The following is a 16,329-nucleotide window of genomic DNA, read 5'->3' as shown; positions in this document are numbered from 1 at the left end:
AATTCTTTGAAGAATAATGTATGCTCCATATTGTCTAGCAGGTGAATGTTCTGGGTCTGGTGTTGTGTCGTGGGTAAAGCCACCGCCTACAATGCTGGCATCCCATATAGGTGCTGGTTCATGTCCTGGCTCTTCCACTTCTGATCCAGTGCCCTGCTAATGGCCTGGGAAAAGCAGCAAGATGGCCCAAGTCCTTGGTCCCTACACCCATGTAGGAGAGCTGGATGAAACTCCTGGCTTCGCTCTGGTCCAGCCCTGGCCATTGTGGTCCTCTGGGGAATGAACCAGTGGCTGGAAGCTATCCCTCCATCCCGCCCCATAACTCTTGACTTTCAAATAATAATAAAAAAAAAAATCTCTGGGGGGAAAAAAATGAAAGTGTATTCCTTGACTCTCTTAATACCGTGGCTGTATTTTGTCTTGGTTACTTTTTCTATCCCAAAATAATACATACAAATGTCAATAGTGTGGAGATTTATAAAGTTAAACTTATTCTCTGTTTACCTCGAACCACACCCCTCCCCACACAGAGCTCTCCGTGCAGTGCAGCCCTTTTTCTGATGAACTTGCCTCCAGTCCTAGGTGGACTCCGCAGCCTTGTGTTGTCCGGGGAGCCAGGTCCTGTGTGATGCTTAAGGTCCCTGCACTGGTGCACAGGCTGCCTTTGTGTCCCGCCTCCCAGAGGTTGCGGCATTCTGCTTGGGCGTCTTTGTCAGAACAGGCTCCGAGCCAATTTGAATGGGCCCAGTGGTGAGGAGTTGTGCATCTGGGGCCTGATGGGGCCATTAGGAAGCGTGACCATTGGGGCCAGCTCTGTGGTGTAGCGGGTAAAGCCGCTGCCTTTGGCACTGGCATCTCACATGGATGCTGGTTCAAGTCCCAGCTACTCCTCTTCCAATCCAGTTCCCTGCTAACGTGCCTGGGAAAGCAGCGGAAAATGGTCCAAGTCCTTGGGCTCCTGCATCCACGTGGGAGACCTGGAAGAACCCCTGGCTGCTGGCTTTGTATGGGCCCATCTCTGGCTGTTGTGGCCATTTGCGGAGTGACCCAGCAGATGGAAGACCTCTCTGTCTCTCACTCTGCTTTGAAGAAATAAATATTAAAAAAAAAAAAAAAAAAAAGCCGGCGCCGCGGCTCACTAGGCTAATCCTCCACCTAGCGGCGCCAGCACACCGGGTTCTAGTCCCGGTCGGGGCGCCGGATTCTGTCCTGGTTGCCCCTCTTCCAGGCCAGCCCTCTGCTGTGGCCAGGGAGTGCAGTGGAGGATGGCCCAGGTGCTTGGGCCCTGCACCCCATGGGAGACCAGGAAAAGCACCTGGCTCCTGGCTCCTGCCATCGGATCAGCGCGGTGCGCCGGCCGCAGTGCGCCGGCCGCGGCGGCCATTGGAGGGTGAACCAATGGCAAAGGAAGACCTTTCTCTCTGTCTCTCTCTCTCACTGTCCACTCTGCCTGTCAAAAATAAATAAAAAAGAAAAAAAAAAGAAAAGAAAAGAAAAAAGGAGAAGGAGGGAGGGAGGGAGACAGAGAAAAAAGAAAAGAGAAAAGGAAAGGAAAAGAAAAGAAAAGAAAAAGAGGGGCCAGCACCGTGGCTCACTTGGCTAATTCTCCGCCTGCAGCGCTGGCATCCCATATGGGCGCCAGGTTCTGTCCTGGTTGCCCCTCTTCCAGTCCAGCTCTCTGCTGTGGCCCCGGAAGGCAGTGGAGGATGGCCCAGGTCCTTGGGCCCTGCACCCGCATGGGAGACCAGGAGAAGCACCTGGCTCCTGGCTTCGGATCGGTGCAGTGCGCCGGCCTTTAGTGGCCATTTGGGGGGTGAACCTACGGAAGGAAGACCTTTCTCTCTGTCTCTCTCTGTCTGTAACTCTACCTATCAAATAAATAAATTTAGAAAGAAAAGAAAAGAAGAGAAGAGAAAAAAGAAAAGAGAAAAGAAAAGAAAAGAAAAGAAAAGAAAAGAAAAGAAAAGAAAAGAAAAGAAAAAGACAAGAGAAGAGAAGAGAAGAGAAGAGAAGAGAAGAGAAGAGAAGAGAAGAGAAGAGAAGAGAAGAGAAGAGAAGAGAAGAGAAGAGAAGAGAAAGAGAGGGAGGGAGGAAGGAAGGAAGGGAGGAGCCATCGGATAATTCTTTGTGGTGGGTACTTCCCGGGAGGGCTGTGAGCCTGGCTGCTCTGGGGCAGGGTGAGCTTTGAGGGTCAGTGTTCTTCCAGGAATTTCAAACAGCTGTTACTTCAGGTTGTTCTCAGCACTGATGTTTTATCTTTAATCAACACTGAATGTAGAGCAGCATCTGAGGCTAAGAATGCAATTTTGGTTCTTTTTTGGAAATGGTGGCTACAGAGCAAACTTGTAAACTTTCTGCCATTTCACGTGGACCGTGAGTGGATGTCACAGAATTGACAGGTGTCAGTCCTCCATGCAGGGTGGGCAGTGGGCCTAGTGCTGAGGTCACCACTTTGGGATGCCCACATCCTGTATCAGAGTGCCAGGGTTCAACCCCAGTTCTGCTTCCAGTTCCAGCTTCCTGCTAACACACAGCCTTGGGAGGCAGCAATGATGGCTCCAGGACTTGGTCACTGCCACCCATGTGGGAGACCCAGACGGAATTCCTGGCTTCAGCCTGGTCCAGCCTCGGCTGAGGGGGCCACACGGGGAATGAACAAGCAGATGGAAGATAGTGCTCTCTTGCTCTCTCTCTCTCTCTCCCTGCCTTTGAAATATATATATATATATAAAATATATGTTTGAAATATATTTGAAATTGATATTTTCTTCTTTTTCTTTAAATATATATATATATAAATATATATATATTTTTAAAGAATCGGAAGAAAATATCTTCCATGCCAAGCTGAGTATCCTTGTGTCTTGCCTGGTAAGCTTTTCCTTCCCCCAGAATTGTGTTGACTTCATTATAGGGTGTTTGCCTGAGATGCAAGTGAGAAATGCATGGCTCATAAAACCCCACACTCATTTCCATTAGATTTTCAGACGTAAAATTTGCCAGAACTCCGTGACAACCATTTACAGACACAGTGAATAATGTTCAGCTTCTCTGGAAAAATAAACCGAAGCAATCTTTCCCATATCTTATGTTTATGTTAAACTTTGTTTTCTCTTCTAGGTATTCTTATGGGAGCAGTTATAAAAATTATAGAGTTCAAAAAACTGGCGAATTGGAAGGTAGGTTTGCCTAACTGCATTTTTAAACATAATCACAAGCTTTGGTTTTCACACTGATGGTTATACTGGCTTTCTGATCGTTACTTGACTGTCAGTGAAGTTGTTTATGCTGTCCCATTGCTTTTGAACATTCTCAGGTTGATACCTTTACATCTGAGATTTTAGGGCAAGCATGACTCTCACACTGGTGTGAATAAACATGAGAGCACACAATGTTTATTTGTTGTTTGCATTTTTATAATCCTTATGCTTCTAATTGATAGGGGAAGAGGCTAATTAGCATTAAACATGAAGCAGTGTTTACTGCTCCCAGGGCCACTCTGACAGGTAAGGACAGCTGCCTGTTCATCTGGCACTGTAGCGCTTAATTTACTTAAGACACATGAGCTGGAGCCAGCGCCGTGGCTCACTTGGTTAATCCTCCGCCTGCGGCGCCACCATCCCATATGGGCGCTGGGTTCTAGTCCTGGTTGCTCCTCTTCTAGTCCAGCTCTCTGCCCGGAAGGGCAGTGGAGGATGGCCCAAGTGCTTGGGCCCTGCACCCGCATGGGAGACCAGGAGGAAGCACCTGGCTCCTGGCTTTGGATCAGTGCAGCGCGCCAGCCATGGCAGTCATTTGGGGGGTGAACCAATGGAAGGAAGACCTTTCTCTCCGTCTCTCTCTCACTATCTAACTCTATCTGTCAAATAAATAATTAAAAAAAAAAAAAAAAAGACACATTAGCTGATGTCCTCATGACAGCCTTGTGAGATAGCCAGGTGCTGCACACCTCATTTTTCCAGAGGAAGAGAGTGGCACTCAGAGAGGCTGGGGCGTGTGCAGTGTCACAGCCAGGTTGAGTCTCGTGTCCAGGCTGTCCAGCCTGAACGGGCAGTGTGTTCACCAGCATACCAGCTGGCACAGGTCGCTGATTCCATAGCCTTGTGTTGACACAGTGCTTACTAGCGGGTGAGCGTCATCCTGGAATACACGGACCAACAGCAGCTCAAAATTCAACTTAAACTTGAGCATTCTATAGATCAGAGCGATATTAGTAGACGTGTTGGAAAATTCAATTTGTGGAGGAAAATAAGGTCCATTCCAAAGTAATCAAGCACTAAATGGCTAAAACCATCACACTGAGCCCCCAACTTGGTTCTGTTTTAACCGCCCTGGGCTGTTCCTGTGACAGAGCAGGTGAAGCCACCGTCTGCAACACCAGCCCCGGCTGCACCACTTCACATCCAGCTCCCTGCTAATGCGCCTGGGAAAGCAGCAGATGGCACCCGTGTGGGAGACCCGGATGAAGCTCTAGGGCCCTGGCTTCTGCCTTGCCTGGCCCCGGCTGTTGTGGCCATTTGAGGGAGTGAACCAGAGGATGGAAGCTCTCTCTCCCTCTCTCTGTAACTCTGCCTTTCAAATAGAATCAAATAAATCTTAAAAAACAGTAATAATAAAGTTTTAACTGCCCTAATAGTGGGGATCCGAAATCCCTTTCTCTAGTTCTAGGCTAGATATAGCCCGATGGGTAATTATTACCCATTAATCTATTTGATTTGATTTGAAATCAGTTGTTCAAAATTTGAATTGATATAGAAAACAGTTCAGATTTTTAGTTTGATTTTAAAATACTATTAATCTATATAAAATTTGGCAATTTCACATAAAAATCTGAACTTCTAGCTTTTCTTGAAAAAGCGAAGCTCTTTTAACATTAGGCCCACCAAAAGAGACCCATGGACCAGCGTATGGCGTAGCTGGTAAAGTCGCTGCCTGTAGTGCAGTCATCCCATATGGGCACCGGTACAAGTCCCTGCTGCTCCACTTCTGGTCCAGCTCTCTGCTATGACCTGGGAAAGCAGTAGAAGATGGCCCAAGTCCTTGGGCCCCTGCACCCACGTGGGAGACCTGGAAGAAGCTCCTGGCTCCTGGCTCTGGATCGGCACAGCTCCTGCCCTTGCAGCTATTGTTCTCTCTCTCTCTCTCTCTCTCTCTCTCTCTGCCTCTCCTCTCTCTGTGTAACTCTTGACTTTCAAGTAAATAAATAAATCTTAAAAAAAAAAAAAAAAGAAGAAAGAAAGAAAAAACCAGAGACCCTGAGCCGTGGCTGTGCCCCTGGTCTGGCAGCGTGGCCCCAGGAAACCTGGCATCGGTGAGCCCTGCCCTGAGCGGTAGCAGGAGGGATGGGCAGGTATCTCTCGCTTTTAGTTTAATGTGCTTCAGTGTTACTGATTGCCCCACAGATGTGACTTTGCAAGATAAAATCATAGTAATGTGTACAGCATGGTAACGTGATCAGCAGCTGAACCAGAGTTGACGGGCAGTTTAAATGCCTGAAGAGCCATTCGGGCAGCCAGGGCCTGACCTGGGGAAAGGCGGGGTTTCTAGGCTGGGAGGCTGGGGCCAGCCTCCTGGAGGAGCAGGCATCTGTGGAGAGCAGGGTGGAAAGAGGGCATCGGTCTGGGAACTCAGGAGCAGGAGCAGCAGGAGACAGAAACCAGCGTGAAGCTCCGCTTCCAAACTGCCCTCGGGGCCACCTCCATCTCCACTGTCTATGTGCAACACACTTCTTTATATGAACTTGCTGTTTTACTTATGTGTGTTTTTAGCAGTTTTAAAAAGGATTTTATTCGTTTATTTAGTTGAGAGGCAAAGAGAGAGTTCCACCTGCTGTTGCACTCCCCGAATGTCTGTAACAGCAGGGTTGGGCCAGGCTGAAGCTGGCCCGTGTGGGTGGCAGGGACCCAGCATTAGCAGGAAGCGGACATTGGGAGCAGAGCTGGGACTTGAATGCAGGTACCCCGTTATGGGATCTGGGTGTCCCAACCCAGCACCCTAATGGCCAAACAGCTCCCCCCTTTTTATTATGGTAAAGTGCACATAGCATGACATTTAGTTTTAGCAATTTTAAGTGTGTCATTCAGTAACGTTCAATATTTTCACAGTGTTGAGCACCCATCAAACTGTCTATTTCCAGAATTTTTCACCATCCCAAGCAGAAACTCTGTGTCCACGAGCAGTAACTGCCCATTTCCCCATAACCAACACCCCCAGCACCTTTAACCTACTTCCCACCGCTATGAGTCTGCCTGCTCAGTACCACATATCAGTAAAATCATACAGTGTTTGTCCTGGCATATTTACTAGCGTGATGTTTCCCGCTTGCCACAGCAGGTCTGAGAATTTGGTTTCTTTTTGTGGGTGGATGGTCCTTATTTTGAAGTATGTGCCGCAGTTTGCCTCTCCATTCATCTCTTGATGGAGCCATGGGCTGTTTTCCACTTTTCAGCTACTTTTTTTTTAAATTTTTTATTTGACAGGTAGAGTTAGACAGTGAGAGAGAGACAGGGAGAAAGGTCTTCCTTCCGTTGGTTCACCCCCCAAATGGCCGCTACGGCCAGAACTACGCCGATCTGAAGCCAGGAGCCAGGTGCTTCCTCCTGGTCTCCCATGCGGGTGCAGGGCCCAAGCACTTGGGCCATCCTCCACTGCCTTCTGGGGCCACAGCAGAGAGCTGGCCTGGAAGAGGAGCAACCGGGACAGAATCCGGCACCCATATGGGATGGCGGCGCCGCAGGCGGAGGATTAACCTAGTGAGCCACGGGCGCCGGCCCCTCAGCTACTTTGAATAGAGCTGCTGTGGACATTGGATACCATGAAATCTTAATTTAAGTCAGGAACCAAGTCTGTTTTCATAAATACAGTGATGTCCGCCATGGCCCTGGGGATCGGCACGTTGGAAAGAGCTTTAGCATGGCAGTGCTGAGCTCAGTTGTCCGATTTATTTGGGATTGAAAAAGAAGGGCAGGGGCTTGGCTTCCTCAGTCTGTGCGGTGAGCGGTACTGGATGCACACGGCTCATGTAGCGCCTAAAGCCACTCCCCCCCATTTAGGGGAGACGGCGCCACGAGAGCCTGGGCCTTCTCTGTGACAGCTTCCCTGAGAGGTGGGGGAAAGGGACTCACTTCAAGGCTGCAAACAAAGGACCGGTAGCTGCGGCTTAAGACACGGATTCGTTCCCTCACAGTCCCGGGGCCCCGGCACTCACGGCCTGCGACTCGGCCGGGTCTTAGGCCTGCTCCTTGGTCCGCGGTCCTTTTCTGTCCCTTACAAGTGCCCTTCTCTTGGATGTCGCATGATCTCGTCCCATCCTTACCTTAATCACAGCTGCAGGCACAGTCGCCACGCAAGGCCACGTGCTGGGGGCCCCAGGGCATGGGTTGGGGTGAGGTGCCCTGTGCAGCCCCACTACAAGTAGGCTCTCCATTCCCCCGGGGAATCTGGTGTTTGAAATAGGATCTGTGCGGTGCTCCCACTGGACAGACCCCAAAAGTAGCGGCCCCACAATCACAGCGCTTAGCCTCTTCCTCTTCACGTGGCCCCGGCTGAGTCTGAGCTTATCATGCCGTTATTTTGAGACGTAACAAGGCATTTTTCAGAAGTCATCATTTGCTTCCATTTTGAGCCTTTTTTGATGTTATTTTGGTCTTTGTGGTAACAGCTGTACATTTGCGAGATGACATTTAGTCATCCCTCTGAGTAGGGGTTTTGATAAGAAATCAGACTGTCGAGATGGTGGCACGGAGCTGTTCACGTGACAGAGCGCTGACTGTGAGATGAGGGAGACTCCTACAGGTCACTGCTGGGGTCTAAGGGCCGCGACAGACTCATTCCCTGGTCTCACAGCAGTTAGACACAGGTTAATACAGAGCATGAGGTTCTCCTCTAGGAGTGCCTTTCAGAGTGGCACTAAATGTCTGAATATTTGAATCAAAAGCATGGCAAGGGGCTGGCTTCAGGGCCACACCCCCGGTTCCCAGGGGGTCAGCTGGGGACTGTCTCCTTGCAGACGGACTTAGGAAGGTGGCAGCACGGGGTGTGTTTGTGCACTTGTTTTTCAAACTGCTCATTATGAATCAAAACTTTCTACTTTAATTTTCTTTCCTAAGCAACAAGAACCGTGTCCCGAGTGTGTGGAAGCAGTTCACTGTGCTCTTTCTTTGTGGGTTGCCTTTTAAAATCTCCTGGCCTGCATTTTAAAACGCAGTTTAGTTTGGGGGTGGGTTTCGGGTGAGGGGCTCTCCTGCTTGCATTTGTGGTCAGGTAGTCATCTCCGCGTCCCCGCTGGGCTGGGCCCCGAGGATCGTTTCAGCTCGTCATTGGTAAATCCGTTTATTAACTACACAAAGCCGTGCCTCTGAAAATACCCATTTTGTGTTTACAGGAAGAAGAAATGTTCCGCCCCAACATGTTTTTCCTCCTCCTGCTCCCGCCTATCATCTTTGAGTCTGGCTACTCGCTGCACAAGGTGAGGCTCAGGCGCCTTCTCGTGTCGGGGAGGCAGGGTCCTTAGCGTGGCCGCCCGTCCAGCAGGGGCGCGTCTGTGTTCCGTCGTGTGCAGTGGGGTCCAAACGCAATAGATTGGCTGCTGTGTGGCCAGTCCACCCCGTGTTCTCCATAGAGGAAGTTGGCCAGATTAAACCTAAGTGGCACACGGATGAAACCTTAGCTCATCTTGTTGGACAGACTGACACAGGTCAACAGGACAGCCTGTCTTGGGACAACAGGGACATGCGCCCCAGGCCTTGGCTTCTCTCACTCACCCCGCAGGGCCTCCCTCCCTCCTCGGCCGGCCGTCCTTCCTGGTCCCCTCTCTGTGCCCATCCCCCAGCCTTCTCCTCTCCTGCCTACTCCATGCCCCGCTGCCCCCCAGGCCCGAGCCATCCTGCCCCAGTCGTCCAGTGCGGAGGCTGCGGCACTGGGGCCCAGAGCCGCTCTGCCTGGTGTCGCTGTCCCGGCCGGGACAGTGAGCCGTGGCCGCGGCCCCTGCCGGTCTGTCTTGGCTTTGCTGGTCTCTGTCTTCCCAGAGTCGCTCCTTCTGCCTGCCCAGGAACTTCTCACTTTAAGCTTGTGTGTTGCATGGCTTTTTCCTGGTCTGTAAATTTCCTTTGAATATAAAAATATTTAAGTTTTAAAATAAGGTAATTTCAACTTAAAATACTAATAATACAGCATTTATTTTGTGTATGTAGTAAAACACCTTGAAGGATAGAGAGGAAGGAACCTGGACTTTGGAGCCAGAGAGGTGTGGGTCTGGTCACGCGCTGCCCCCTGCAGGTTCCATTTTAGTAGAGTGGAAATTAAAGACTAAACCCAGACAACCCCAAACCCCGCTTCCTGGGTGGCTTTGGGGTTTACACGGGGTGAAAGGATGTGGGCAGCGCCCCGCCCACCACACCCAGTGAAGGGAGTGCTCCGTCCTTGTGATTAACAGCGTCAGGGTCACCAGGAGCAGGAGTCTCAGCTCATTAAGTTAACCTTGAATTTGTCACAAAGTTTTGGTAAAAACATACAAATTAAATTTTTAGTTTTCTACCTGGATATTAAAACAAAGATATTTTAACATTTTTAGTTCAGATTTTTTTAAGTTCTTATTTTCTTGGGCATCTATTTAAAGAAAATGTGGGGGGGAAAGCATAATGTAAAAAAAAAAACAGATCTTACAGTTACTGATGTCAGATAATTATTAAAAAAGAAAAAAACAGACAAAAGGAGTTGAAGGTCAACATCTCTGCACTTTCATTTTGTAAACAGGCTTTGTAGCCAGGTTTTGAAAATGTTTCAAACACATGTGACAGGGTGTGGCAGGGACAGATGTGAACTGGAATCCCAGTTCATTTGTTTGTCCTTCCTGCCCTCCTATAAAGGAGTTAGGCAGTGACTTTGAATTTAATGTTTTATCTTAGTGTTGGCGCACTTGCTCATATAAATATACATTTCAGGAACACAATCATCAGTCATTATGCATTAAGTAGACAGCTACTGGTTTTGTTTTTTGTTTTTTAAGATTTATTTTATTTATTTGAAAAGCAGAGTTACAGAGAGAGAGCTCTTCCATCCGCTGGCTCATCCCCTAAATGGCTGCAATGGCCAGGCCACAGCCAGGAGCCAGGAGCTTCTTCCAGGTCTCCCACATGGGTGCAGAAGCCCAAGACCTTGAGCCATCTTCCACTGCTTTCCCAGGCACATTAGCAGGGAGCTGGATCGGATGTGGAGCAGCCGGGACTCAGACCGGTGCCCGTATAGGATGCTGGTGTTGTAGGCAGCAGCTTTACCCACTGTGCCACAATGGCAGTCGAGCTACTGTTAATCAGATTGTAAATGTTGTATAAGAATCGGAAGTTGGAGAGAGAGGTAAGTGTGCTCTGTGTGGCAGAGGGGTGTTCTTTTAGTGGGGTAACTGTAATTTGGGAAAGTTTTAGTATCAAGGTTAATACTAACCAACGACATAATTTATATCTGAATTAGATCCCTGTAAACAGTACAAGGCCAGTTAGTCTAATGTGTTTTTAAATAACAAAATAAAGCAGGTATTCGCAAAGAAAAAATCATAGACAAAAGCCCTTGGTTTAGAAAAAAACAAATCATTGTGTTTGCCTTGAGTTATTTTAAAATCCTTTGTGCACTGAAGATTGATAGGCCAACCAAAGGAAGTGAACATCCGATCACGAGCCGCTGAGCCAGTCTACAAAGGAGTTTCCTGCAGGAGCGTGGCTTAGTGGGGCTGTCAGTACACTCACTCCTCTGAAGTGAGCGGTCAAACAGCAGACCCCGTCCACGCTGGCACCCAAGGCCCACCAGGCCCCTGAGTCGATCAGTATGGTTCTAAGAGACAGCTTGATCTCCTTAACTTTGGAAGAGGTAGCCATGTTCCTTAGACTCAAATATTTTCTCTTAATTGCTGTGAAGTGTAGATAGAAGCATACTTTGTCTGTCATACTTGATGATGATACTAATAGAGGGAAATAAAATTATTTAAAAGTCCTGAACAAGAAAAAGGAAATTTTGGTAGTAGTATAACCTATTCTCTAGATGTTCTTTGTAACAATGCACCTTTTCTTAATTAAGTGAAAAACAATAGATAGATTTTGGGGTTTTTTGTTTGTTTGAGTCTCTAGTTCATTCTCAAAGGCATGCTTGTAACAGCTGGGGCTGGTCACTCCACCTGGGTCTCCCATGTGGGTGGCAGGGTGCCCGTTAGCAGGGAGACGGATCGGAAGTCGAGCCAGGACTTGAACCTGGGACCTATTTGTTACAGGGTGTCCTAAGTGGCATCTTAGCCACTGTGTCAGACATTCACCCCAGATTCAGGGTTTTGATCAAACATGAAAAACAGTTCATTCTTCCAGTTCCTGCTTGTTGGTCGTCTGCCATCTGACAGGCAGCGTGGCAGTGACCACTGTGCAGAGGCAGGTGTGGCCATTGCCCCACTGAGCCTGCAGCCTCATTGGGAAGACAGACATCCATCAAACAGATGCAGAAATAAATGGAAGACCTCAGCCGTGTCAGATGAGACCAGCAGAGGATTGCTGCGTGTTGAGAGCCTGGAGCAGGGTCTGAGCTGGAAGCTGTCTCCATGGTCGGGAAGAGGGGAGATGCCCTGAGGTCTTGGGATGCTTGGTGTTCACCAGGAGAGACAAAAGGCAGCTCGGTACCAGAGGGCGCCACAGGGTCACTCCGTTCCGTTAGGTGCAGCTGCATCTCCAGTGGGGGGTGGAGTGGGGGCGGCACAGTCAGGTTAGGTGCAGCTGCATCTCCAGTGGGGGGCAGAGTGGGGGGAAGCACAGTCAGGTTAGGTGCAGCTGCATCTCCAGTGGGGGGTGGAGTGGGGGCGGCACAGGCAGGTTAGGTGCAGCTGCTTCTCCAGTGGAAGGGGGCGGAGTGGGGGCGGCACAGGCAGGTTAGGTGCAGCTGCTTCTCCAGTGGAAGGGGGCGGAGTGGGGGCGGCACAGTCAGGTTTGTCCTTTGGAAGGTTCCTCTGGAGAAGGCAAAGGGACGAGGGCAGCCGGGAAGAGCCTCCTGGGCGCTGTGGCCACGTCCAGCTGAGGGATGCTGTGCGTGGCGTGGGGCGCTGCAGTCTGTGTGGAGTGAGGGCTTCCCAGACAGGGCAGTGCTGCACCGTCACCGAGCCAGGCCTGCGCCCAGAGCCAGCCTCACTGCTGGGCCGGCCTTTCTAATCGTTTCTGATTTCCGTTCTTTCGAACAGGGTAACTTCTTTCAAAACATTGGTTCCATCACCCTGTTCGCTGTTTTTGGCACGGCCATCTCTGCTTTTGTAGTAGGTGGAGGAATTTATTTTCTGGGCCAGGTAAGAAAAACATTTTTTTTTTAACACTTGGGAATCATATCCTTAGAGCGAGTGCAGGGAGGCAGGGCTGGGTGGGGCCATCTCATGGGGCCTGGGTTTCACTTTCAGGGTAAACACCCCAGAAGGAAGCCCCAGGCCACAGGAGGCACAGGAAGGCATGGGAAACTGTTTCCAGGTATCCTCCCAGAACTTTGGAATTGGGTCGATCTTTTCTGTAATCCCTAAAGTATTTGATTTTATTTGCAAGCCATCACTGTGTGAAATTGGATGCCTAAAAATACATAGCATCAAGATCTTCAGACTGTAACGGTATTACTTGGGTTGTCAGGTGGGCCAAATCAGAGTTGAAGAGTTTTTTAATTAAGATTTGCATTTTAAAATCAAAGATAATTCTGAATCTGTTCACTCCATTCTAAGCTGTCTGCCTGTAGGATTTTTTAAAGATTTATTTATTTATTTGTATTTTTTAAAAAGATTTTTTTTATTTATTTGAAAGACAGAGTTAAAAAGAGAGGTAGAGAGAGAGAGAGAGAGAGGTCTTCCATCCACTGGTTCACTCCCCAATTGGCCGCAACGGCCGGAGCTGCGCCAATCCGAAGCCAGGAGCCAGGAGCTTCTTCCAGGTCTCTCATGCAGGTGCAGGGGCTCAAGGACTTGGGCCACCCTCCACTGCCTTCCCAGGCCACAGCAGAGAGCTGGATTGGAAGAGGAGCAGCTGGGACTCAAACAGGCGCCCATAAGGGATGCTGGCACTGCAGGCGATGGCTTTACCTGCTACACCACAGCGCCGGCCCCTATCTGTAGGATTTTATACTCTGGATTCTGCTCCGTGCCAAAGCCACTTCCCAGTGGCATCAATTGAAAGTCCCATACTTGAGACTTCAGATTACTTTAAATGAATTTAGAGCAGACCTAGGCAGGACAGTCAGATCTGTGGCTTCACATCACGCACGGCCATGCGTGTCGCAGCGCTTTTCCTTCGGTGTCAGTTGCAGAGAGATTGCCTGCCCCAGTTCTGAAAACTAAGTTGAGGGTCAGGCCCAGGTAAGCGGCGGATCGCTCACGTGGGCCAGCTGTCTTCTCGTGACGGCTGAAGCCCACGCCGCCCGATTTTCACCTGTGTTTCCGCCTCCATGGCACCCAGGCAGTCTGCAGCTTGGTGCATTGCTCAAACACGGAAACGTGGGAGAAGGAAACCGCGTTGGTCGGGCTTGGGACACGCAGCATTCCCGCTCATACTTGCGTTGTGTGCTGACCAAACGCAGGTTCAGATGAAGCGAAGGCGTGTTCTTTATTTCTCAAGTGGTTTGGGCGGAGGAGGTGATGTCCGCATTCGTGTGATGAGATGCTGACGGGCATTTCATCTTCTCCACTGTTCTCCAGGGGTTTTTGTGTCTGTGTGTCTGTGTGTTCTATTTTACAGGCTGATGTAATCTCTAAGCTCAACATGACAGACAGGTAAATGCCTCATCCCGTGACACTATGAGACCGCTTTGCAGACTGGGGAGACTTTCTCCACGTCGCTCCCTGGTGTGGTTCTCTCTGTCCCTGCTGCCGCTGGTGATTTCTGCTGTGGAATTTACTCCACGCGAATCTAATCTGTGTCTCTGAAATGAATAAAAAGTCCTTTGAGGCTTTTGGGAGACCCCTAGAGCACCTCTGACTGAAGTGATTCGTTTGGTTTAAGCTTACAGGGAAGACCTGCGCTCGGTCAGCCGCCCACCCTGTCCACGTACTGTCCCGCTGCCCCATATCGAGAGTCACCTTCGGGTCTTTCCCCGGCCCTGACGACAGCTGTGTCTTCTTGGGAGATCCGGGGTGGGGGTGGGGGCGAGGCGGAGCTCTGCTCTGGCGTTCCCACCACGCCGGGGTCGCGGAGCAGGCAGGGCCAGGGAGCTCTCTGGCTCTCCCTCTGCGTCCAGAGCTCCCGGGAGCACTGTCTAGTGAGAGCCATCTGGGAGACCTGTCTCGGAGTTTCCACAACGGGCTTAGCGAGAAGCAACCTAGACAGCTGTGTCCCGGGCGGCTGGACAGGGGAGCTGGCCGAGTCCTGCCCGCTGCCCCTCGCTGGGAAGTGCCCCATGCAGCTTTGCTTGGTGTTCCTGCATCCCTTAGCGCCCGGCCCGTTCTGATGGCACAGCTGGGGGCTGGGGAGTGAGGCCGCGGGCTTTAGCCCCACATCCCTCCATGGCCCAGCCAGCCAGCCAGCGCTTCCGGTGCTTAGCAGCAGCTTAGCGACTGGCGAGTAGAATCTTAGAACCCTTTCCCTGGGAAATGTGTCCCTGATAGCAAGTCCATCCCAGTCCCACCCCTGTCCCCGCCCTGGTCATGAATTTTTGGAGCTTTTGTTTGTTATAAGGCAATTGTTATAGATAGTCAATCCTCCAACTCCATGGGTTCCACGTCCAGGGATCCAACCAATCACAGATCAGAAATAGCTGGAAAAAGAGGCGTGTCTGCATTGGACATGTGCGGGCTCATCGTTTCTCCTCATTGCTCCCTGCACAGGCCAGTACAACATCGTGGACGTAGTGTTCGTGTTGTGTTAGCCGCATGGCAGTGCAGGGGTGCGGTACAGTCCACAGGAGGATGTGTAGGTGACGTGCCGATCTCCACCACTTTATATGGGGAGCTTAGTGTCCCCGCCGGAGGGCACCAAGGAGCGTCTGTGTACAGGAGCACTCAGAGCCAGGAACTGGATGTAGAGCAGAGCTTAGGCCCCGCTTTTGCAGCTATTTTCAAGTGAAAGGAAGTGCCCCGGACGTAAGGGAGGCCTCGCAGACTCAAGCCTTCAGCACATTGAGGAGCAGCCGGCCAGAGATCCAGACAGTGCTGCAAAGTTTCTATAGCTTATTTTACCTTGAGAGGCGGAGAGCGTGCTCTTACCCACTGGTTCACTCCCCCAGACGCCTGCAGTGACCCGGTTTGGGTTGGGCTGAGCTGGCCGCCAAGAGCTCAGTGCAGGTCTCTCTTACGTGTGGCGGGAACCCGGTTACTTGGCTTCACTTCCCTCTCAGGGTCTGCATTAGCAGGAAGCTGGAGTCAGAAGCCAGAGCCGGGTAGGGAACGTAGGTACTCTGATATGGGAGGCAGGCATCCTGTGAGGTCAAATGCCCACCCAGATAGTAAAATTGATTGATTGATTGGAGTGCCAGAGAGATGGCGTTCCCATCCGCTGGGTCACTCCCCCAAGTGTGTGCAGTGACAGGGGCTGGGCCAAGGCTGAAGCTGGGAGCTAGGAATGCAATTCAGGTCTCCCATGTGGTTGGCAAAATCGCGATTCTTGGAGCTGTCACCACTGCCTCCCAGGGTCTGCATTGGCAGGAAGCTGGAGTCAGGAACCGGAGCCAGGAATTAAACCCAGCAGCTCCAGTGTGGGACAAGGGGTCTTAATCACCAGGCTAAGCACGCACTCCCTTTTTGCTTTAACGCGAGTAGATGTCTGTGCAGTTGAATTGACCCGGTGGCTGGAGTGTTGAGGAGGGAGAGGATGAGCCTGGCTTGACATGCGCAGGTAGCGTGTCTTCCTGCTCACACAGGTGCTCCCTGTGCCCCATTTCCTGTCAGGAACTGTACCCCAGAGGAGGACTGCTTTGGAGGCCCGAAACCACAGAGCTGAGGGCCTGGCAGAGCGCTTGGCAGCGCAGAGCCGGCCAGGTGTGAGACAGGCGGACAGTGGCCAGCAGAGAGCACAGCTGTCGGACGGGCCACGCCCCAGCCCCCCCAGTGATTACCGTGTGGAAGCAAGGGCCCAGACGTGCTCGACAGTTAACTTTTTTTTTTTTTTTTTCAAAAGAACCAAGACTTGTATACTTTTATAAGGAGTTTTCCAGATTTTAAATGTTGGCAATTTAATAAGTTTTGCAAAAACACCATTCGGGCCAAACATGAGACTCACAGACCACTCACTGCAACTCTGCGCTCTAGAAAACAAAACAATAACTTGGACGCACAGAGTTTTGTCTTGGTGATATTTCTGCTGGAGAACGATTCCACTCCTGGACACCTGAAGTGTTCTCTAT

The 16,329-nt window shown here is 50.5% G+C and overlaps 1 protein-coding gene across 2 annotated transcripts in view; it reads left to right on the top strand.

Annotated features, from left to right (window-relative positions):
• Positions 1-16,329, top strand: part of SLC9A8 (solute carrier family 9 member A8) — a 76,613-nt gene that overhangs the window by 29,602 nt on the left and 30,682 nt on the right. For both annotated transcript variants that reach the window (XM_070051707.1, XM_051844933.2), the window contains 4 exons: positions 3,121-3,179; positions 8,384-8,467; positions 12,206-12,307; positions 13,731-13,765. In XM_070051707.1, coding sequence (XP_069907808.1) covers positions 3,121-3,179; positions 8,384-8,467; positions 12,206-12,307; positions 13,731-13,765 — 280 coding nt within the window. The remainder of the gene's footprint in view (positions 1-3,120; positions 3,180-8,383; positions 8,468-12,205; positions 12,308-13,730; positions 13,766-16,329) is intronic.

Source organism: Oryctolagus cuniculus, chromosome 11 (genome assembly GCF_964237555.1).
Source record: "Oryctolagus cuniculus chromosome 11, mOryCun1.1, whole genome shotgun sequence".
Classification (NCBI taxonomy): domain Eukaryota; kingdom Metazoa; phylum Chordata; class Mammalia; order Lagomorpha; family Leporidae; genus Oryctolagus; species Oryctolagus cuniculus.
This window is presented reverse-complemented; position numbering and strand designations above follow the sequence as displayed.